The following is a 24493-nucleotide window of genomic DNA, read 5'->3' as shown; positions in this document are numbered from 1 at the left end:
TAGTGAAATTTTAAAGGAAAAGATGAAAAATGATTCACAGTGGGACAGATTTAACATTTACAAGAAGACATGAAATACCATCTCTGTGGAAACTTCTACTGAATTACTGTAGAGCTGAAATTAGAAGTAAAGGCAAATATAAATAAGCTTACAATAGCATACCAACAGACAGTAATAGATCAAAACAAACTAAGATATCATCCATCATCATAGGTGATAAAGTATTTTACATGGAAATATTAGTTTAATGAAGATCTAAAGGCAAACCCTGCCTTTATACCAAAATACTTGATATTATCCAGAGAACCATTAATTCAGTATTATAGTTTTGGTCAGAACTGAGGACAGTTTTGCTAACCTCACTTGGGTTGGCAAACTAGAACTAGCAGAAGGTTATTTACAAATGGAAAAGGATTAGGGGTGACATGATAGCAGTATTCCAGTATTTGAGAGGTTGCCACAAAGAAGAGGGCATCAACTTGTTTACCAAAGCACCTGTAGGCAAGACAAGAAACAATGGATGGAAATTAATCAAGGAGAGAAGCAACCTGGAACTAAGAAACTTTCTAACACTGAGGACAATTAACCAATGTAACAGCTTGCTGTCAGAAGTTGTAGGTGCTTCATCAGTGGACAGTAACTTGTCTGAAATGGTATAGAACAGCGATGGCGAACCTTTTTTGGCTCGTGTGCCATAAGGGAGGAGCACGGGGGGGTCGTGCGCAGGCGTGCTGCACCCATAATGCACCTCACGACCCACCCCAGTTTTTTGCATGCTTTTTTCGCCCTCTTCAGGCTCCAGAGGCTTTATAGGAGCCTAGGGAGGGGGGAAACAGCCCCCGCCCCCCGGAGGCCCTCCGGAGGCTTCAGGGACCTTCATGAGGCTTCTCTGAAGCCTCCGGAGGGCTTAAACCGACCCTACAAGCAAACTGGAAGTCACTTCTGGTTTGGTTGTAGGGCCGGTTTAAGCGCTCCGGAGGCTTCAGGGACCTTCAGGAGGCTTCCCTGCAGCCACCGGAGGGCTTAAACCGGCCCTACGAGCAAACTGGAAGGTCGTTTTTCAACTTCCGGTTTGCCCATAGGGCCATTTTTTTGCACTCCGGAGGCTTCAGGGAAGCTCCTGAAGCCTCCGCAGGGCCTCTGGGGGGGGGGAGGTGGGGGAGGCTCTTTTTGCCCTCCCCAGGCTCCTATAAAGCCTCTGGAGCCTGGGGAGGGCGAAAAATGGCTTTTAAAAAGGCTGAACTCAGCTGACAGGGCAACGCCTGGCGTGCCCTGACAAATGGCTTCGTGTGCCACCTGTGGCACGCGTGCCACCTGTGGCACGCGTGCCATAGGTTCGCCATCCTGTGTATAGGGTCTCCTGTTTGAGCAGTTGTTGTTGGACTAGAAGACCTCCAAGGTCCATTCTGGCTCTATTCTGATTGATTGATTGATTGATTGATTAACTTAGAGTGATAAACATAATTAGACACCTGGATGGAGGTGTTTATATATTAGAAAGCTGTGTAAATATTTTCTTACTTAGAATGCTTTTGAGAACCATACAAGTCTAGAGGGAAAATGTGTAATGTATGATAAATTAAACTATGCTTGTCAAGAGAACATAAGATACTCATTCATAAAAGAATGTAAAAATGATTAACTGAAAAGTGAAAAAAATTGTCTAATTTGATAAGACCTGGCTAAACATCAAAATGTTTATTCCTTTATCTATTTGTGGATAAGAAAAATAAGAAAAACAGAAATAGCTGTGGTGTTTCCTGTTGCTGCTAGATCCTGAACATGGGATCCTTTGATATTCTTTGTGGCTGCTTCCCTTCTTCAAATGTGCTTGCTGTGTGCTTGACCGTAGGCATTTTTGCTAGCATTTTGGTAGTCATTTACTCAACTTATTTCTTTGTTGAATTAATAATGTATAAGCATGTATCAATAAAATTGCTACTGACACTTAAGAAAAATACTTTGCATGGGCTAGTCCATACATTCGACTGAATTGCACGTAAAGAGAATTTGGTATCAGCTAAATCCAAGAGAATTTAGCATCATTTTTAATGATGTATTTTTCTTTTGAAATAAGGGGACTAATATTTGTCCTTATTGATTTGAAATATCTAGGTTGGAATCAGTACTGGCCTTGATGGTACTGGGAGAAAGTGCCAAATTAAATATGTCATGTCTGAAAATTTTAATGGACCTAGTGAAATATTTTATTTCAAGCTCTGTGCCTCTTCTAAAACAGGTAAGAGCCATGTTCATCTTGGTGTAGAAAGGAATTGTGTTTATCATTGTGCTATCTCCAAAGAGTTGCTCCAAGATTTGCATTGATCCTGCTGCAGCCAATGCTCTGTAATGTTTCTAAATATGTACTTTAGAATGGTAGGTTTTTTTTAAACACATTTTGATTCCTATTTGATTAATATTTTGTTATATAGGAAAAGAATAACAAGAAAAAGATGTCATGTTGGCACTGGCAAATCGGATACATATATACAAATATCCTCAGAGAAATCTGTTTGCATGGCATTAATGCAGATTTACAAAAAAACGCTTTTCTTGGATTCTGTGACTGCGGAAAGGAACATGATAACGACAAAGAATTAAGAGGAGCAAATTTTTCTGATCTTTTGAACTTCTGCCTTCCATCCGATGACTGTAAGTACAAAAGTATTAATTTTCTCATGCATTATGTATGTGTGGGTTTTCAATGACTACATAATGGTTCATATGCATATATTCAATGGCCAATTCATTTATGCCAACTGGTTACTGATATTTTATTTGTAAGTTCCATCTTTTCTTTATAATTCTGCATTATGTATGTGTAACAGTTACTATAAAGCATACCATTGAAGATTTGAGAGAGAGGGTCCAACAAGAAGATCAGGGATGGGGGTAAACCCGAAACTCTTGCTGCCTAATTTAGATAACACTGTTGTCTTATTTTGCAATTCTGAAATTGTCACTTCAGTTGTTTTTACAAGGCGCATTTCTCATCACATAGCTCTTGATAACATCAACAGATACACTGTTCTCTAAAATGAATATTAAAATCCTAAACTTATACATATTTCAGTTCAAAGGAATATTCAAATTACCATTCATGCTTCTTTTTATAAGGGCATGACAACTTGTAATTAATCAGCCACTTCATATTCTGCTTTTGAGAATAATTTCAGAAGTTGATATGTCATCTTGATGCAATTCACATCGATACTACATTCTAAGAACAAATAAATCAAAGAATTTACAAAATTAATCAGGTGAGAATAAGGTTCAAGCATTTTCATAGCCAGTTTAGGCAATTCTACATCTTATTATACAAAGTTAAAATGAACATAAAAGGTAAATTAAGAGAATTCCAGTTTGCCCTGATATGAGTATGAGCCCCCAATCACTTCTTAAAACTAAAAATGTCCCCTTCTACCCCAGCCCACCGGAAAAGCAATTTCCACCTGTCTTTTTCTACTCTGCTTCAAAAGTGGCATTTTCTGACTTGAATGTCATAAGCAGCCTTGTCCAATTCGCTTCTTGTGCTTCATTCCATTGGAGAAAGAGGCTTTCTGCCTTCAGTGCTTTCTCCTCTCCAGCCATTGTCTTACATGGACATTGTTTTTACAAGTTCACCACTGGGATGGTGAAACTGTTCACTGGTGGAACAGAGAAATGGTAGACTTGACTTTTTGTTTTAACCAGGGAATTGCTACTTTTCCCTTTTACTGCAAGCACAAGTGGCAATAAATAATTGGAAAAAAAATAAGAGTAGTTTATCTTTAAGAGCCCTGGTGGCGCAGTGGTTAGAGTACAGTACTACAGGCTACTTCTGCTGACTGTGATTGCCAGCGGTTTGGCAGTTCAAATCTCATCAGGCTCAAGGTTGACTCAGCCTTCCATCCTTCTGAGATCAGTAAAATGAGGACCCAGATTGTTGGGGGCAATATGCTGACTCTGTAAACCACTTAGAGAAGGCTGTTAAGCACTGTGAAGCGGTATATAAGTGCTATTGCTACCATTTTTTCTCATTTTGTCTTTAATAAAGGTTATTAAAGCTCAAGTTCATAAAAGAAATCCAAGTGCCAATAGAAACATGGCCATGGCAGGAGCCCAAAAACTTTAAAAATGGTATAGTTTTCTCACAACATTGAAATCACCTATGCCTTAGGTAGGCTAAGATCTAGAGGACAGACATTGTAATGAACCAGGTAAAAAGATAGCTTTAAATGTTTAGATAGGGTCTTTGTAGAAATAAATGTTTTCTTTTTGAAATGTATTTGGTGCGTTTTTTTCTTTTAGCACTAGTGTTTGAGATAATGGGAGAGGTAAAACACCTGCAGAATTGCTAAATACATTCTTTTTTCTCAGTGGTTACTCAATTAGCAATGAGCAGGGGGAAATTAGAATATGAAAAGAATCATTTTTCTTTTCAGCTTGCCTGAATATCTAATGAGTCCCTTTTTCTTCTGTTCTTTTTAAAGAGCTTTTGTTGCAGAACTTTTAATGCCACCTTCTACCCTCTGCATATTCACTTGCTGGTTGTCAGGGACATATTTCCTTCAATATATTTAAAGTAACAGTTTTGATAGCTGCCATGAGGTCATTCAAAGCAGAACTGAAGACAGCCTTGTGATGCTGTTGGGAACTTGGATGAGTAGTTTTGTAACAGATTTCTTTCAAAATGTCTAGACATGTTTATTAGATTACAGTCCACTTTTTATGACAGTCCTAGCATATTGCCAATCTGCTTGTCTTTGTGTATCTCTGTGTGAACGCAAAAGCAATATGACACTTGGATATTCTGTGTTCTCTTTTCTCTCTTCTTTTAAAAATTCTGTAATAAATTATCAGTGCTTAACTCAACTGGAAAAGAACCAAGTGGTTTACGTATGGTTGGGTGGATCGGTAAGGTCTACAATTTATATTGTTAATTTTAAGGTGAATTGAGTTAACGCAATTGTTTTGCATGCTGTATAACTTAGCTTTCATAAAATAAAGACTTAAGAGAAAATAAATTGGGGATGTCTGTAAAGGGAGATTCTCTGAGATTATCATATTTTAGACATAAGTCTTTACTCTGCAACTTGCTAAAAGAAAAATAACTGGCCCCAAATAGAATTTTGGAGGGAGATTAGAGTAGATGGAATAGCTTCTGAAGACAGAAATTCATGTTGACCAATCAGTATCTGATGGTTTAGGTGCCTGTCAAGTGTTTCTATAGTACTATGTTTCCCTGAAAATAAGACCTCCCCGGATAATAAGCCCAATCGGACTTTTGAGTGCATGGACTAAAATAAGCCATCCCCTGAAAATAAATCCTCCCCAAAAATATTCCAACACAGCGGCAGCCATGAGGTAGCCACACTCACCTCCTCCTGCACCTTAAAAATAACAAGACATCCCTGAAAATAAGGCCAAGTGCTTATTTCAGGGTTCAAAAGAAAATAAGACCCTGTCTTATTTTGGGGAAAACATGGTATAATTGTTTGCATAAACCATAGCAGAAGCAGCCTGAGATGTAGTTTTGGGTTGTATACCAAACTTATGCATTGCCATTTGTTGACTTATTTGATTTATATATTTATCAACTTGTTTGCTTCAATCACAAAGTAGCTCTAGGTAGTTTATAGAATACGGTTAAAATATTAAATAAAAATAACAAACAGAATCCGCAAAATAATACATGGCACAGAATAGAACGTATATCTAATGTAAACATATTCTTCACTCTCTACTTGCAGGGAGCAGGACACTTCTCTATCCAAGGGCAATGTTGAAAACTAGCTCGGTATATTTAATGTTTAAATATTTAACATTTAATTTAGCAGGGTACAATCATAAGGATAGCCTTGCTGCATCACACCATAGCTCATCTTAATCCAGTTGTTTGAAGAGAATACAGGGAATGTGTCTCCATTAACACATAGGAAAGGGACAAGAACTAATCCAAACACATTCAGTATTCTTCTGCCAAAGACAGCAACTTTTATTGTTACAGTTCAAATAAAATAATGAGTACTTCTCTTTTCAATATATTGTGGTCTTAGCCTAACAATCTTACACACATTAATTTACAGAGCTTCTTGCAACTTATTAACTGTTTCGGTACTCTCTCCTGTATCCACTATTCACACAATTGATAAACTTCATCACTAGTCCTTCTGTAGACAAGTTTAGATTTATTTGCACTTTCGTGCTCCTAGCTTTCTCTAGAGTATATATTTTGGAGATCCTCTCTTCTACTGCATTGCTTGTTGGCCTCCAGTAGCTTCAGTCTTCTTGCTCTTTAATACAGGTGCAGCACTTCGTGTCCACATAGACAACAATAAAACTATGAAAACTCCTTTGCATGACAAATATTCCACTGTAGTTATAAATCTAGAAATGTAAGTGTGCTAATTAACTACGCTATCAATAATTTTCTAACTTTTCATGCATCTGGCAAATAGACAAAGCCCCAATTTTGGGACATCACCTCAGTCATGGCAGCTCACTTGCCACAATCTTCTATGTATTTCAAAGTGTTCCCTTTACCTCTAGTCTTGCTTCTAGCAAGTATGATGACCACAGGATTTGATGAAATCATCAAGCACATTCAAGAGCCAAATTACCTTTTATTTGTTCATTCAATGGAAACTCTGGAATTTTGCAGAAAACTGTGATATCTGCTACAATAACAATGCACCCCCCCTCCAACCGCTTAGGGAATAATAGAACCTGTCCTACTTGCTAACTATTGATCACTATCATATTCTATTGCTTTGCAAACTGAAGTTTACACCTGGCTTTAATATCTTTTTTAAGTGCAAAGGTTTATTTCTGATTTTTGAAATGAGGACATTTGGATCTGTCCTATTCACCAATTTGTGCTGAGGCACCCACGACAATTTTCCATCCCGAAATCAGTTTCTGGCTCTACTTTCCTGAATTATTTTTTCCCCCCATTTTTTTGTGTATATGCAATAGCTGCTTCAGATTCCCCACAAAACAACAGTTCAACTACCTGGTAACTTTATGAGCTTGATCTTATTTTTATTCTTTTTTCCATAAATAGTTCACTTATTTGGAATAACCCCTGACAGATTGGGATTTTTTTTCCCAGTGAGAAGCAAAGAAATTCATTTTAACACCCTTTGTATTTTCCCCCAAGCATCTCGCAGCTGCTGGCAGTGGGGAATCTAGTATTTTATATTTGTTCTTTCAGCTTAAGCAATTAATTAGGAATCTTATTTCCCAGCTATTGTACTGCAATGTTGTTATTATTCCCTGTATTCTTTTTAAAATGTAAACTATTACCTATTCAGCAAAACATCTGATTAAATACTGTCTATAAACAGGACTGTGCCCTGTGATTAATTCAGTTACTTATTGTTGCTAGTAGGTGTGCGGCTAGAACATAGCCATGTTTACTCCAAAATGAATCTTACTAAAAGGATTTACAATTTAGGTAAATATGTGCAGCAGGGATGGACAACTGCAGTTCCAGTAATCCTTAACTATTAGTCATGCTGGCTCGGGCTGATTGGAGCTCTAGTTCAACATTAGTTGGAGAATCACACTGCTTTTCTCCATGTAAAATTGCAAGTTTACTGCTTGATACCATGGACTGATTTGCACTTCCTGCTTGCCCTGCATGGGCACTTTCCATTTTGGAAGAGCAGGAGTGAATTTCATCAGCTTTAGACCAGCCCAAGGCTGTTGGAAAGGTGACTCCCACCTGTGTTTTCTTTCTCTGCATCAAAGTAATGTTTTTCCCTTTTTGCCTGCCACACTTCATTCTATTTTACACAGTTGTCTCAGTTCAATTGACTGGTATATGCTCTGGAGGGCAGTCATTGTAGTCCCTGCTCTCTGCCTCCAATGGCCATTTCATGCTGGGATGCCTACCCTGCAAGGCTGGATCTTTGTTGTGGTATGTGTGTGTGACGTGTTTGTGTGTGCTTGTGTGTGTTCAGTAGTGGAATAGTGAAATGCTGGCTATTTCTTTTAACCGAGTGATATTGACAAAGCTTTTTGTCAAGTTTCTCCTTCCAGCCCAAGTGACAGGAAGAACTGTAAAACTGTTTTTGCAACTGGCACTTGCTCTTCTGGCATGGGTGAGAGGAGAAAAGAAGTAGGGAATTCACAGTTGCGAGCTATGTTAACTGTGTTCTGACCAGAATTTTGTAATCAGAGAGGAGGGAAGGATTGAAATGGAGGAAATAATTTATTAAACTGGCTTAAATCCCTGTCAGTTTACACACAGGAGACAACTACCTGTGGTGTAGAAAAGCCCTGGGTATATTTACTATAATATAGGAAAAACAGTGAAGCACATTTCCTGAGCGTATACCTTGTAAACCATGGGTATGCTCATCTCTGTTGTAAGGGACAAGCTAACTCAGTCACTTTGCAGCTTTCATCTAGCCTAGGCAAAATGATCAGGAGAGAAGTTGATAATTAGTTCCCACTTCTTGTTGCCAAGATGATTACATTGATATGTTCATGAAGTCACGGGGAGTTGAGCTCAACAAAGGAGACGTTGCATCTATTTTATAGATACAAAAGACAATTAGCTTACCATACCCTTGACTTCAGCAGAGGAACAGCCAACATGCAAAAAGATTGGACTTCCCTCCTTCCTTCCCTGTTGTATTGAATAAGAGATGAGGTGATTTTCTTTTTTTTTCACAGGCCAACAGAAGTAATAATCACTGATTAGCTTGACCCTGCTTCTGAAAGGATAGAGAATGAAAGTATGAAAAGCTCTTAATTGCTGGATGATTATTTAGAATTCTTGCAATAGAAACCAAGAGAGGCAAACAATTTCTAAGAATCTCAGCATCGTTCTTCAAAAACGCATTATGTTAAAGAAGAGAATGATTAATTTATGCTACCTCAAGGCATGAAAATAGCTACTAGTTATGGAGACTTAGAAGAATAATGAAAATTTAATAGTGGACAGAATTGTTTGTGGCTGTAAATCATCATGGGACTTTCACACATTGCCATAGTATTTATAGGAAACATTCTTGTGCCTCCACAGTCTATTTATGGGTTTCGCTATGACATTTGGTTGATAAGATTGGGCAAGGTGAGCTCTTTGCAGAAAACTCTGAGTTTTCATAGAGTCTGGCTCCCAGTGGAGGATTAAGGCTCACTGGTGCCCTAAGCATTGAGAAATCTTGGTGCCCCACCTTTTGTACAAATCTTCGTTGGTTTTTTTTTCTTTCTCAACTTTGTGGTGCCCCCTTTGGGTCTGGTGCCCTAAGCACATGCATAGCCTGTGGCTATGTATAACCACTGCTGGCTCCCCTTTCCTCTCCACTATTTGGTACTCAATCTTTTCAGCTATTTGTGGGAAGAGGAGCTCACCTTTTTGTCCTCCTGATGTAGGAAGGGATGGGAGGGGGGGTTCCTTGATTCAGACCCTGTAGCTCACTGAATTGCTTTCTTAATGGCAACAGCAGTGTGAATCTTGCCTTTATCCAGGATAACAGTGAGCAAAGAAGTAAAACCACTCAGTGCATGAAGACAGCACAACCGCAGTTGCACTGCGGAAACAAGTCAAATGTTCACTGAAGGCTATGCTCTATCTAGCTATTAAACAAATCAATCTTTCCTTGTACAAAGCATTGTCGCTGCTTGTGACAGCAACAACTAGCATTGCCCTCCTGTAAGGCAGCAATCTGCTGGTCTCTTTGTTGATGTGTGACAAAGTGGTTCGATGGAGGGAGGCTGCTGTTTGCCTCTGCTCCATTTTGAAGATGGGAGGAAAGCACATTGGTGAGGCTACAGAAAGAGCCCAATGCCAGAAGTGAGGGAAAAATAACCATCCCTTTCATATGAGGCATTTTTAACATTGATGAGGCACTGCTTGCTGACATTCAGCTGGAAATGGAATTAAAATAACAGAATGTTGTGTCTGTTGAGGACTAATCAATTTATTACGGCATATGCTTTTGTGGACTATAGAGCTCTGTAATGAATTTGTAGTCATTTTTAAAATGCCATATGACTGTTGGCTACTTTTACTGCAAGAGATTAATGAAATTAACTCTTTGCATATTAGACATGTAATGTTGGCTTCACACAGAACATTTAGAAAAGTTCCATTCAGCAAAGCTCATTGAATGAGCAGGGTATTTAGATCAATGCTTATTAGACCAGTGCTTCACAACCTTGGCTAATTTAAGAGGTATAGATTGCAACTCCCAGAATTCCCCAGCCAGTAGATCATGAGGCTGGGGGATTCTGGGAGTTGACATTCACACATCTTAAATTAGTGAAGGTTGAGAAACACTGGCTTACATAAATCTAAGCATCATTCAGCAAAAATCCTCTGCAATGCTAATTATTTTAAAAGCGTGTAACTGACCTTTTTATTTTACTGGCAGTGCTTAGGTGATTTACAGCAATGTACAATTGTAAAATAAATCACGAAAGCTAGAAAATACAGTAGAATGATTAGTTTACTTCCATGCAGTTTCATTTCATTGCTTCAATTTCAATGCTACTGCACAGCAGTAGCACTGCTCATGAATTGCTTCTTAATTGCACCTTAATTAGTATAATTGGTGAAACTGTTATTTTGCACTACAATGAAAAGAAAAAAAAATAGACAAAATTAAGAATTAACCCCTCTTCCTTGTGGAACTGAGTGAGTGGGAGTCATGAAGATATGATTAATCACTCTATAGAAATACTGCTGCTCTGGAAGTAATAAGAAACCCAAAGAAAAAATGTTAATAAGCAAAAGCCGGACAATCATAAATAGCTTTAATTTGTCTTTAAAAGTCAACACCTGATAAGCCAGCACTGACATTTTGTTGGTTTATTTTTTAAAATCTGGCTTATCAAACAACAGAAGTAAAAAACACACCGTAGAATACAGATATTAATGATATCATCTGGATTCTTTTTTAAAAGGGAAATAATGTATTCCAAACTAAAAATCTAAACTGGGAACAGTTACAGAGGGATCGCTGTTACTTTTTTACTTCTGCCATAATATGGCCAGGCCAATGGTGAAAGTCAAGGGGGAGGGAAGTAGAGTGATGTAACCAACATCATAGTGTCAGTCCTGCCTCCTTTTCACTGAAGGCTGGAGCTTTCAGCCTAATGTTTGAAGGACGCAGGTCGGAATTAGGAAAGTTTGTTAAAGGAATTACTGAAGCAGACAGTTGCAGCTACGATGAGTGTAACAATGGTGGGACATTACTGCCTAGCAACAAGAAAGTTACAAGTTAGAAGGATATGTTAGAAGGATGCTTGCTAAGGCACGTAGATATATAAACTTTGGTAACCTCTAGCTTATTATACTAGTAAAAATGCACCTCTTTTGATAAAAAAGCTTATTAGCATAAACATGAGCTGTATGAAGGAGAGTAAAATAGAAGAAACAAATCAAAAGAAACAAATGTCAAGGAACCAATATTTGATTCTTAGGGTGTTAACTTCCTTAATCATAGCTATATATTTGTGCATTGTTTGGGGTCTTGGCTCCTTTAGCTGCTGAGACCCTTTTGCTGGAGTACTGCAATAAATGAAGCTGAAAATGACAATTCTCGTTTCTGTGGTCTTTATTGGCTTTGGCACCAGGCTTGGACCCGTTTTGGGTACAACATGTTGTGATGTTGCTTTTGTCAAAAGCCTGTAAATTCCTCTGGTTTACCTTTACTGGCAACTCTTTCAAAAGTCATAACATTCATTGAACTATTCTGTGTTAGCAATAGCATCACAACCATCTGTGAACTAGAAAGATGGTTGCTAGGATGCTAGTGTTCTACACCAAAGGCTCAGTGCATAGAGAAATGTCTTTTAAAAGCAATAACAGCTAATTGAATTACTTACATGGTAAAATGCTTTCCATAATAGTTTAAAGGACCTTGACTGCAGAGGTGTCAGCTGTCTGTTTTTAAAGCAGGATTCTAGACTAGGTGGATTTCTTGATTTGACTAGGAAAACATTTCTCATATTTTGAGCAGTCATGTTATGGTACCCTGGTTTGCCATTATTTCAGATAACGATCCCTTCTGGGTTATACGTTATGGTGTGATCTACAATCTTGTTATCCTGCGTAGTGAACTCTTGGGAGATGTGAATCGAGAAGGATTAAGAAATGCTGTCTGGCGAGCTTTACAAAAACAAAAGGGTGCTGAAAAGGATAGTCGAGTCCTGGATGCAGCAAAAGTAGCACAGGTAAGCTTGAAATTTAATATTTAAATCATTGTCCAAATAATGTTATAACTTCACAGCTATTTGTCTCCCACTTCCCTACCACTACAATCCTGTGAATTGAGTTAGACTGAGGGGAGGAGTCTGGCCCAAAACCACTCAGCTGGCTTTTATATCTAAGGGAAGCCGAGAACTTACAGTGTCCTTATTTCTAGATCACAAGTGTAAAACTTAATGTGTCACGTTACCATCATGTGACATTTCATGACATTTTTCCTATTTGTGGAGCTGGGGTGGAAGTGGCCTGTGTGTGATACAGCCAGCCCATGGACTGCCAGTTTGACATCCCTGTTCTAGATCAACACCTTAATTACTACACCAAACTTAACTAGTATTCCTTTATATATCAGCAGCTTTTTAAGGTTGTATATTTATTTCACAGCTTTTATAACTCACCCCAGTCTGTAGAGCCCCAACAGAATACAACAGATTAAAAGTTATTTGATTTCTTTTCCTAAACAAAGCTTTCACTTATTTCTATTAAATGTTTTTTTTCTATATTTTCAGCCAATGCCCCCAACTTATTTTTCAATTTTGTATTTGTTTTATAGAGCATGTGACTAAGATTGATTTCTTGCTGTGCTTTTCATTGGAATAGGATTTAGCTACATAAATAGCTCCTACTGAAACAAAGTGAAAATGAGAGCGTTAGAGAAATTGTTTTGGCCGTAGTCCTGTTTTCTAAACTTTCTGGATCAATTGCTATGAAAATAAGCAGTTCTCGCCTTTTGTTTGGGCTATGTTTCCTTCTGTGAAATAGGGATATCACTTTCCATAATTACAAATCTCTTGCAACTGACCCCCAGTTTAATTCCTGTATCCTACAGTTTCAAGGAAGTGACAATGGTTTTCAACCTGCTCACAAACCATCGAAGCTTATAGTGCAAATGTAGCTTTGATTTAAATATTTTAGCAAGTGGCAACACTTGACCAATCTTGTCTGAACCTGGAAGCGAAGCAGAGTTGGATTTGGTGAATTTGGATTGGAGACCACCAGGATATAACAGGCTATAAACTAGAATGAGCATATTATATAGATATTCTTTGACTCATGATTGTTATAGAGCCTGATCATTATGGTTATAAGTTGTAGTGGTCATTAAATGATGTAATTGCCTTGCTTGATGACCACAAACCCTCCTCTCCCCATTGCAGTTGTTAAGTGGAAAATGGCGTGCTTCAGGGATGGAAGAGACCTTGGATGGCCTGGTGCAGACCTGGGCCTTCAACTGCATCACCTACCCAGCTCACATATGGCTTGTCCTGGATCTCCCAGGGCCTACCCCATCCCCTGAAGTGACCTCATATTGTGCTTCAGGGGTGGGTTCCGGCTTCTGTTACTGCCGGTTTGCTCAGGGATGCACTTCGTGTGCATGCGCAGTAGTAAAAACTTGCTTCTCTGTATGCGCAGAAGCAAAAAACAAGATGTGCCACCGCCGATAGAATTAGTTCAGGGGTGTGGCCGGCTGAGTTACTACCTACTCGGCCAAACCGGTCTGAACCAGTAGGAACCCACCTCTGCTCTGCTTCTTGCCGGCTGGGTCCTCCACTCTTGGGCCTCCTCTGCTCCTGTCACATATTGGTCCATTTACCTTTTTGAAAGATTCCCTTTGGGAAAGAGAAGCAGCCAATCTTCTGTGTGGCCTTCCCAGGAGCAGGCTCCCATTTTGGGGAGTGGCAGAGGTCATTTCATGCCATCCCAAATGGCAATTGTGACTGCTCCGAAAAGATTGAAGAACTCAGTATTTGCAAAGCATTGATTTTGCCCCATAGCTGTGATCTTTTTTTCATAAATTACAGATAGATGTATGTATCCAAAGTTTGAAGCTATTCAAAATATTTTAAGCATTATTTTTCCTACATGTGGTTTTTCTTAATGAAGAAATAAAGAGAAGGCATGTAAAAAAATAAAAGAGCATATAAATAGTGAAAGGTTTTAAAATATCCAAAGCAGTATGCAGCATTCACATGGAATGAATATTGGACTATGAGCAATGTGAGCATTGTCTAAAAATATTTCAAAATATAAAAATAATGGGGAAGTATGTTACAGACAAAAGTATGCATATCTGAACATTCCATCAGCCTTCTCAGTACTTTTTAGTCACTGGAACCATCATTGCAATGTTTAAAAAGAGTTAAATTGTTTTGAACTGTCAAGTCACCTAGTGACTGTGTGGTCATATAGTTTAAAATGTTATGCTGTTAGAAATATTAAGTAGTATATATATATGGCTTTCTTTCAGTAAGTGGATTGATTGGATGTTTGGCTGTATCATAACTGGCAGATTGGTGCTGATAGATGCTGGCTGTGGGTCCATTGTTGTTTTGTGTTGTAATGGCCTGGGTGGTGGGTGGGGCTCGTTTGTTTAGATTCCTACTAGACCAAACCAACCGGGATCTACTCACTCTTCACCTCAAACTCAGCAACAAAATCCACCCAGCACTCTGGGACAAATCCAAACAACTAGCCCTCTGGAGAGCTGAAACAGAAACCTCCTACAAGACAGACAAACACACCAACAAACTCCACAGACTAGAAAAACAACAGAAGCCCAACTCCCCTCCACAGCAACTCATGAAACAAACAGTACACAATATATCAGACAAAACCCTCACCACAGCTGAAACCAATGTCCTTTCCAGAAGATTCAACTTTGCAGTCGCCCCTAAATCCATCTCCACTGAAGACATCATATGTGGAGTTGAAGCTACACTCACCAAAATCAACCCAGATGAAGCCAATAAAATCAGACTTGCAGTCACCCACGTCCTTTGCTCCAGTAATCCACCCAGAAGCAACTTACAGCAAGAAGAAGAAAAAGCACTCACCAACCCGAGGAAAGACAACATAATCATTCTCTCAGCAGACAAAGGTAACGCCACAGTGGTGATGAAGCCAAACTATCCAACCTACTCCAAGACCCCACTTACAAACCTCTAAACACAGACCCCACCACCTGCCTGGAAAAAAACACCAAATCCAAAATAAAAGCCTCTCCCATCAGTGGAGAGATCCAGCAAAGAATCATCCCTAGAGAGAAATCTTGCAGATGCCCCAAACTCTATGGCCTCCCCAAGATACACAAAGAAGGAACACCACTCAGACCCATAGTCCGCTCCATAGGCTCACCTCTACAGAATCTTGTCAAATTCCTCACCAAACAACTCCAACCCTACGCAGAAGCCATCAACTCACATGTACAAAACTCACTCCACTTCATAGAAACAATAAAGAAACAAAACCTACAACCCAATGACCTACTTGTGAGCTTCGATGTCATATCACTCTTCACCCAAGTGTCTATAAAAAAAGCCTTGACAGCTAACCAGAACAAACACAACCCCCCTAAACACATCGTGGACCTGACCAACCACTGCCTAACCAACACATACTTCATCCATAATGGACAAAGATACAAACAGATAGAAGGAGCACCCATGGGATCAACCCTCTCACCCGTCATAGCAAACTTATACATGGAACATTTTGAAACTAACACCTTAGATAAATCTGAACCCAAACCCAAACTCTGGCTTAGATATGTTGATGACACTTTCGTGATTTGGCCACACGGGAAAGAAAAACTGGACAACTTCCTCACACATCTCAGCAGCTTACACCCAAAATACAATTCACTATGGAAATAGAAGCAAACAACCAACTTCCCTTTCTGGATGTCCTAATCTACAAAAAACCCTATGGCTCCCTAGGACACATCATCTACCAGGGAAAAAACACACACCAACCGCTTCTTAAATGCACAATCCCATCACCATCCTGCACAGATCAATTCTGTAGCCAAGACCCTCATTTCCAAAACCAAACGCCTAGCCGACAAAGACCACCTGAAAACTGAATTACACACTCTCACAAACGTATTAATCTCCAACGGATTCCAAAGAAAAACAATTACCAACCTAATCCAAAGGGAGACTCCCCCCAAAAACCGAGACACAGAACAGGACAATGGCATCGCCCTCCTCCCTTACATCAAAGGCACCACAGATAAAATCAGCAAAATTCTCCACAAACACAATATCAAGACAGCCTTCAACATTGACCAAAAAATAGCCAACATTTTAAGAAACCCCAAAGATAAAATCCAGCTAGAAAACCAAGGAGCCTACAAAACACCATGCAAAATCTGTCCTGCAACATACATAGGACAAACGAACAGGAGAATAAATGCACGCATCACAGAACACAAGAATGCAGTAAAAAAAGAAAAAAAAATCCCTCCCTTTTCCAGCACCTTAAAGCTACAGGACATGAAATTAGTTTTGAAGGAAACATGTTAATCTCCAAAACTGAACACTTCAACAAAAGTATAATTATGGAAGCTATTGAAATAGAGAAACACCCTCACAACATGAATAAATGTGATGATACTTCCCACCTACTAGACATCTGGAAACCAGCCCTGGTAAACAAATGAGCCCCACCCACCACCCAGGCCATTACAATACAAAACAACAATGGACCTACAGCCAACACCAATCAGCACCAACCTACCAATTATGATACAGCCACACATCCAATCAATCCACTTACTGAAACAAAGCCAGCACTCCACACCCCGCCCCCACCAAGATTTATAGAAAGACGGCAGCTCCGGCCATGCTTTAAACCAAAAACACCAGCCTGAGGATGGCATTGCCAAGACAATCTCAATCTTACACAGGAAAAGACCCGAATACAACAAGACCAGCATACCTACAGCCGTGAAAATCTACGAAAACATCTATGTCTATGTTTTAAAGCTAGATTAAAGTATTTGAGAAGACACAAGCAGAAATAAAGTATATGTTAGCATTTCACAAAAAGTCATGTAAGGATAATATGTGTTTCCTTTTGAAAGCAGATCTTATTTTTCATAGAATTAAATGACATTGGAGAAATGCAATTTATAATTCCAACAGATAAGGAAGATAAATTTGTTATAATTAGCAAAGTTTAATTATACATTAAACATCCTGCCTGTTCTTATTATTTTAGGAAATTAGATAAGAAAGTCTGATTTGTTTTCACTGAAAGGGAAAGACTTAAAATATTTAAATGTAGCTCTAGAGATCATAGAGAAATTTTGCTGCTGGTCACTCTGGTATTCCAATATAAGCACCCTGCCTGTATTTTTGAAAAAATGCAAATTATGCACCAAAATTCCGTTTATACAATGTAGGTTCATCTCCAAAAAAGAGGAGAACAGCTTATTTGGGTCATGGGGGCAATTAACCTTTAGTCAATTAAGCCTCTAGCAAGTTAAATTTAGCACAAAATAGATCCAGCCATGCATAGGGTTAAATTCATTTTATCCAGTCAGTCATACTGTGAAACACTAAATCCAGCCAATTAGCCTGTTTTACATGCCTAGTCATCCAAGAACAGGAATGCTTGAAAAATCAATCTTCCATGGTAAAATTCACTACAGTATAGCATGGCAGCATAGCATATTTTCTATATGCTAAATTGATTTTACTTTGTCCTCAATGTGATTTGAAATTTTATTTACTTTTTTCATATTTTTTATTTTAGGTGCAATAGTAAAACGAAATATATTTTTGCATTTGTAACTAGGAAAGCAGAAATAGAAAAAAATAAAATAAAAACTTTAAAAAAATAAAAAATAATGTAAGTTAAAGAAAAATATGTAAAGGTAACTACACAGCTTTATCACAAATGAAAAAAAAGAAAGAAAACTCTTTATCTCCAAAAGGTAACAAATATCTTTTGTTCCCATAACATCTATATGCTTATCCATAAATCATCAACATTTCAGGCCTGATGTCAACAAAAAATCTATAAAGTGTTACCAGAGCTTCATAAGCATATTTTGTTTTAAGCTTGATCAAATCAGCCAACTTTATATTCATTCCCTTTACTTCTAACAATCTTCATTTTTGATTCATTCATATGATGTAGGATTTGGCCTCTCTTCAATTTTTCTTTTTCCATTGCAAAGGATTCTTGAGGCTTTAACTTATCTCTTTCATAAATTCAGTAAAAGTCATTATTCAGATCATTTTTCTGGTCTATCATTTGCATTTCCACTTTGATTTCCACACTTTAACCAACTTAAATTTGCATCAGATGTAACCTCTTGGACATAGTCTGTCCATAGAAGCAGATATCATTACTGACATTTCTGATATTATAGATGTTTATGTGTTGGCCAATTCTTTGAAAATTTCCTGAAGTATTTTAAAGGTTTTAACATGTTGTATCATTTTGTAAATCCCTATACTAACAAAAAAAAAAAAGGCAAAGGAATGGAATTTTTCATGCCCTCTAGTGTTTAATTTCTGAAATCATAATGTCTCAAAATTCTATTTTGACTTGATATAAACAAAGCAATTTGGTTCCCCCAAGATGTCATTTATTTTATTTAATTATTTCCAAAATCTTATAGTAAACATCTAAGGGTTCTCAATTTGTTTGGACTCTTAATTCATAACCTCCTGATCAAAATGATATTCAGCCTTTTGCTGTATATTTCAAAAATCTTCAAATTCTTATATTAATTTTTCTTTCATTCAAGAAGAAAGGTAGACTCACCAGGTGGCTTTTCAAATATGTCACTCTGAAGATAGAATGGCTAAGGCTGTTAGAATAGTAAATAAATAATTTCTGAAAGTGATTAGAAAGTAAGCTTAGCAAACCCAATGCCCTTTAAAAGACCGCAGAGCTGTTATGAGCATAATGGTTAATCTCTTTGTTTCCCAGTGCTTAAACCCACAAGAGACTTGTGTTCCTTGGTCCTTGTGAGAAACAGCCGTTAGCACAAATGGATAATCTTCTTTTTCTTTTTGCGTGAAGAATCTAGAGTCTTGTCTATTTGCCAGTTCTTTGGTCTTGCCATGATTGTTGTCTCTACTCTCGGCAGATACATATTTAGTTCACCATACCTTTAATGGAAAAAGCAGGATCTTTTAGTTCATTGTGGCTGGGATTTGGGGGAATTATAAACTTAGGGGAACTAGAAGTGTTTTACTAATTCTTCCAAATTACTGTCTTAATAGAGGGAGGACCTTGTGGCTGCATGGAATAGTGCGGCCGCCGGAGCCTTGGACCGGGTTGCGCCTTTGCGGCCTCTCCTGCGGCAGCGATCCACCCAGGCCCCTTGGTTTACCGAGGAGCTGAGGGTGATGAAGCGCCACAAGAGACGCCTAGAGAGCAGATGGAGATCGTCACGCTCTGAATCTGACCGAGCACAGGTGAGAGCCTATTTACGGACCTACCTTGTGGCATTAAGAGTGGCCAAACGTCAGTATTGTGCCACTCTTATTGCGTCTGCAGATAACCGCCCTGCCGCCCTGTTTAGGGTGACCCACTCCCTCCTTTCACAGAAGCCGCGGGAAGCCCCCTTGCAGGGTAGAGCAGAGGAATTTGGGGAATATCTGCAGGACAAAATCGCTCAGATTCGCAGCGAGTGGGTCCCCTTTAGTGGTCTAGAAGGGACGTCGGAGGTGGGTCTTGAGGCACCATTCTGGGAGGAGTTTGACTCTGTTACTGCCGACGATATGGACAGGATGCGTGGGCGACTGCGAGCCACTACATATTTATTGGACCCGTGTCCCTCCTGGCTTATACTGGCATCCTGGGAGGTCACACGAGGCTGGCTCCAGGAGTTAGTCAATGCTTCCTTGAGAGAGGGGTTCTTGCCGGCTGTCTTAAAAGAGGCGGTGGTGAGGCCCCTACTCAAGAAGCCTTCCCTGCACCCAGCTATGTTAGCTAACTATCGTCCCGTCTCCAACCTTTGCTTCTTGGTGAAGGTTGTAGAGAGTGTGGTGGCACAACAGTTCCCACGCCACTTGGAGGAAATTGATTATCTGGACCCGCACCAGTCCAGTTTCCGGCCCGGCCACAGCACGGAGACGGCTTTGGTCGCGTTGGTGGATGATCTTTGGAGGGCCAGAGATGGGGGTTGCTCCTCCATCTTGGTCCTATTAGATCTCTCGGCGGCTTTTGATACCATCGACCATGGTATCCTACTGCATCATCTAGAGGGGCTGGGGATGAGGGGCACCGTTTTGCGGTGGTTCTCCTACCTCTCTGGCCGAGCGCAATGTGTGTTGACAGGGGGGCAGAGGTCGACCCTGAGGCCGCTCACTTGTGGGGTGCCACAGGGGTCGGTCCTCTCGCCTCTCCTGTTCAACACATATATGAAGCCGCTGGGCGAGATCATTCGTGGTTTCGGGGTCGAGTACCACCTGTACGCTGATGACACTCAGCTGTACATCTCTACCCCGAACCACCCCAACGATGCCGTCGAAGTGATGTCCCGGTGCCTGGAGGCTGTACGGATCTGGATGGGAAGTAACAGACTCAAGCTCAACCCGTCCAAGACGGAGTGGCTGTGGCTACCGGCACCCTGGTTCAACCAGTTGGTTCCATCACTGGCCATTGGGGGCGAACAGCTGGCCCCCGTGGATCGGGCACGCAATTTGGGCATCCTCCTGGATGCCCGGCTGTCAATGGATGACCATGTGACGGTTGTGGCAAGGGGGGCGTTTCACCAGGTTCGCCTGGTGCGCCAATTGCGTCCCCTATTGGACCGGAACGCCCTCCACACAGTCACCCATGCGCTTGTGACGTCCCGACTGGACTACTGTAATGCTCTCTACATGGGGCTCCCCCTGAGATGCACCCGAAAGCTGCAGTTGGTTCAGAATGCGGCCGCGCGGGCAATTGTGGGAGTTACTAGGCACTCCCACGTAACACCTCTCCTGCGCGGGCTGCACTGGCTAACTGTGGCTTTTCGAGTGCGCTTCAAGGTGCTGACTATCATCTTTAAAGCGCTCCATGGCTCAGGACCTAGGTACTTGCGGGATCGCATCCTGCCCCATACATCCCTTCGGCCGATCCGCTCTCACAGAGAGGGACTCCTCCGGGTGCCGTCCACTAGGCAGTCCCAGCAGGCGGCGCCCAGGAGCAGGGCCTTCTCTGTGATGGGCCCGACCCTCTGGAATGACCTCCCCCCGATATCAGAAAAACCACCGATCTCTGCTCCTTCCGTAAGAAGCTTAAAACCCACCTGTTCAACTTAGCCAGCCTGGCCTAATCCCAGCTTAGTCCCTCAAGTCTGTATTTTAAATTTTTAGGGGTGGGTTTTAGGTTGTTTTTAATTTTTATCACTTTGTACAGCCTATTGTTTAATTCAATTTTATGGGAATTTAAGGGTATCTATTTTTGTATACGGTTTTTAATGAGATGTCTGTACACCACCCCGAGTCCCTTCGGGGAGAGGGGGCGGTCTATAAATCAAATAAACTTTAAACTTAAACTTTAAACTTTAATAAGAGTGGAAAGGAGCAGTGTTTTCTCTTTGCTGGGCAATGCAATATGGGAGACCTTTCATTTTTTGTGAATACTAGAACTAATTAAAAAAAACTTTTTAGGTTTTATTTGAGGCTCATCTGCATAGAACTAACTAGGACAGTGTTTCTCAATCTCAGCAACCTTAAGCTATGTGTTGACATAAGCAATGCAAACTCCAAGAATTTCCCAGCCAACAGTTGGTCTACACAGTTTAAATTTACTGAAGTTGAGAAACACTGACCTAGAAAATGTATTACTAACATTCTTAGGACATAATTGAAAGGGGCTTTAATTTTATCCTAATTAATATAGAACAGGTCTTGATTGTCTTTCTTGTGACACAGATGAAAGTACTTGAGAATTTTCTCAAAAAAGTTGTCTTTTTTGAAGCTGACATATTACATTTCCTCTTTTTCACTTTATAAAGCTTAGTTTCTAGCCTCTGATTCAACTAACGGCATGCAAATCATATATCTATAAACCAAAATAGCAATAATACATTCTGGATTAGTGTGCTTGAGATTGTGATTTTATTTTATTTCAAAATGACCAGCTTAGTTCAATGTAATAGCTGTTTTGCACCTGTCTTTCGCAGTACTCTTTTCAAATTTGGATACTGTCCCCTTTGTAAACAAATTACTAGTCTACATAGACAGATTACCTATCTAGAATCTCTAATCTGTGCTCTCCAAGCAGAAATTAGGTGCCCAATTTGGCCATTCCACATTATTGGAGATGCCACGCTATCAGCCCCCTCTACCGCAAAGATCCTGCAGGAGAAGAGCAGTCTGGACAACCGTGAGATCTGGCAGGGTGAGAGCTGTGAATCATAAACACAAAGCTTTTGCTGTGATCTAGCATAACAGATAAAGCCCCCTTGCTGACCTTAATGGGGACACTAAAGAGACAGGTCAAGGTTGTTGTGATAATGATGACTCAAATAAGCAGGGGATCGTGGTCCAAAATGAAGAACTTCTTTTGGAAAGGTGAAATGGGGACCCAGGTATCACACATCAGTCGCACAAGAAGATCAAGGTATGTAAAAAGAGAAGTCACCTTCTGGTTGGTGATTCAATCATATGGGATGTAAATTTAGGAAATGATATGGAGGCTTTAAAAGAGGTCAGGTGTCTGCCAGGTGCTACTGCCAGCAGAGACAAGAGGCGAATTCTTAAGATAGTCAAGAATGCAAGTAAAGACTGTGATGTTGATGCTATTATACATCTTGGCACAAATGATCTGTCCCCAAAAGATGTATTTTCTGTGAAGAATGATTTCCAGAGCTTGGGGTATGAACTTAGTAGTGTAGGTTGTAGGCTTATCTTTTCAGAGGTTTTACCACTATATAAGGAACAAAAAGGGAAGGGCCAGTGTGTAGCAGAGTTTAATGTGTGGCTAAAGGAGTGGTGTAAAAGGGAAGGCTTTGGTTTTATTAGTCATGATGCCTGCAGCTGGTCCAATGAAAAACTGTACAAAAGAGATGGTTTGCACCCATCCAAGAAAGGGACTGAGTTACTTGGCATTAAATTCACAGATTTTCTGGATAAACATTTAAACTGAGCAGCGGGGACAGAGAATTAATTGATACAGAACATTTCTGTCCCCAGCAATCTAAAACTCATAGGGTTATCAGTGCATGTAACATAGATGTTTGTGCAAGTAAGATTATCACTCCTGCTGTCAAGCAAAACCAAGCATTTAATAGGTAGTGCCATACCATGTGCGTGAATCATACAAGTGGCAAGAAAATGGGGGCAGTCAGGCATAACGTAGGTTATGTAGACAGTAAACACAGGGTCAATCAAAATGGACTCAAATGTCTATACACCAATACACAGAGTATGAGGAATAAACAGGGTGAATTAGAAATTCAAGTAAATGAGGGCAGATACGATATTGTTGCCATTACAGTAACTTTGTGGGATGAAACCCACAAATGGAACATACAGCTAGAAGGATTTAAATTATTTAAAAGAAATAAAAGAGGAGGTGGAGTTGCACTCTATTTAAGAAATAACTACATCTCCACAGAAATAGAGCACAACAATGATGAGAACTATCTTGAATGCATTTGGGTCAATATTAAAGGTTGGGGGGAAATGACATTGCCATAGGTCTATACTACAGGCCACCCAACCAAGCAGAGGAAGTAGATGAACTTTTTGCTAGACAGCTAACTAAGGTATGTAGGAAGCACACCACAATAGTAATGGGGGATTTTAACTACCCTGACATCAACTGGGAAACAAACACTGCACCAAGTGAAAGATCTAACAGGTTCCTAACGAACCTAGCAGACAACTTTGTTTCCCAAAAAGTAGAGAAGGGAACAAGGGGATCAGCCATATTAGATTTAATTCTCACTAACAGAAAGGAAATGGTAGAAAGTGTTGAAGCCATAGGAACCCTGGGGGCAAGTGACCATGCAATATTGGAATTCAACATTATGCAAACACAAGTAGTAGAACAAAGTCAAACTAGAATCTTGGATTTTAAGAGAACTAATTTCAATAAACTTAGAGAGACTTTGGGAAAAATTCCATGGATGAGAATCCTCAAGGGAAAAACAACTCAAGAAGCTTGGGAAATTCTGAAAAATGAGATTACAAAAGCCCAGTCTAGCACAATACCAATTAAGAAGAAAAATAACAGCTCCCAGAAGAAACCAGCATGGCTGCATAAAGAACTCTCTGACGAATTGAAAGACAAAAAAGATAAGTATAAAAAGTGGAAAGAGTGGGACATAACTAAGGCAGAATATCAGCAAATATCCCGAGCATGTAAAGATGAAGTGAGGAAAGCTAAGGCTCACAATGAAGAAAGGCTTGCCACAAAAGTAAAAAATAACAAAAAAAGCTTCTTCCAACATGTTAAAAATGTTAAGGAAACAATTGGTCCATTGCTGAGAGAAAGTGGCAAAAAGGTGACAAGCAACAGGGAGAAAGCAGAACTATTTAACTCATTTTT

At 39.8% G+C, this 24493-nt stretch overlaps 1 protein-coding gene and 1 long non-coding RNA gene across 10 annotated transcripts in view; one reads left to right on the top strand and one right to left on the bottom strand.

The window, feature by feature from the left end:
• The window catches only part of LOC309386057, a 90868-nt gene that overhangs the window by 8964 nt on the left and 57411 nt on the right, over nt 1-24493 (bottom strand). Inside the window, exons 2-3 of one of the 2 annotated variants that reach the window (XR_014174343.1) lie at nt 8557-8705; nt 3096-3220 (exon numbers count right to left, since the gene is read on the bottom strand). This is a non-coding gene — a long non-coding RNA (uncharacterized lncRNA). The remainder of the gene's footprint in view (nt 1-3095; nt 3221-8556; nt 8706-24493) is intronic. The other variant, XR_014174344.1, reaches the window with a different exon arrangement.
• TMEM232 (transmembrane protein 232) overlaps nt 1-24493 on the top strand; it is a 231039-nt gene that overhangs the window by 157141 nt on the left and 49405 nt on the right. For all 8 annotated transcript variants that reach the window (XM_081941005.1, XM_081941006.1, XM_081941007.1 and 5 more), the window contains 3 exons: nt 2116-2239; nt 2433-2652; nt 11993-12171. In XM_081941005.1, the coding sequence (XP_081797131.1) occupies nt 2116-2239; nt 2433-2652; nt 11993-12171 (523 nt within the window). The remainder of the gene's footprint in view (nt 1-2115; nt 2240-2432; nt 2653-11992; nt 12172-24493) is intronic.

This window comes from Natrix helvetica, assembly GCF_964273705.1.
Source record: "Natrix helvetica genome assembly, chromosome: 2".
NCBI classification, from domain to species: Eukaryota; Metazoa; Chordata; class Lepidosauria; order Squamata; family Natricidae; genus Natrix; species Natrix helvetica.
The sequence above is the reverse complement of the archived record's forward strand: the minus strand, read 5'-3'. Positions and strand labels throughout refer to the sequence as shown.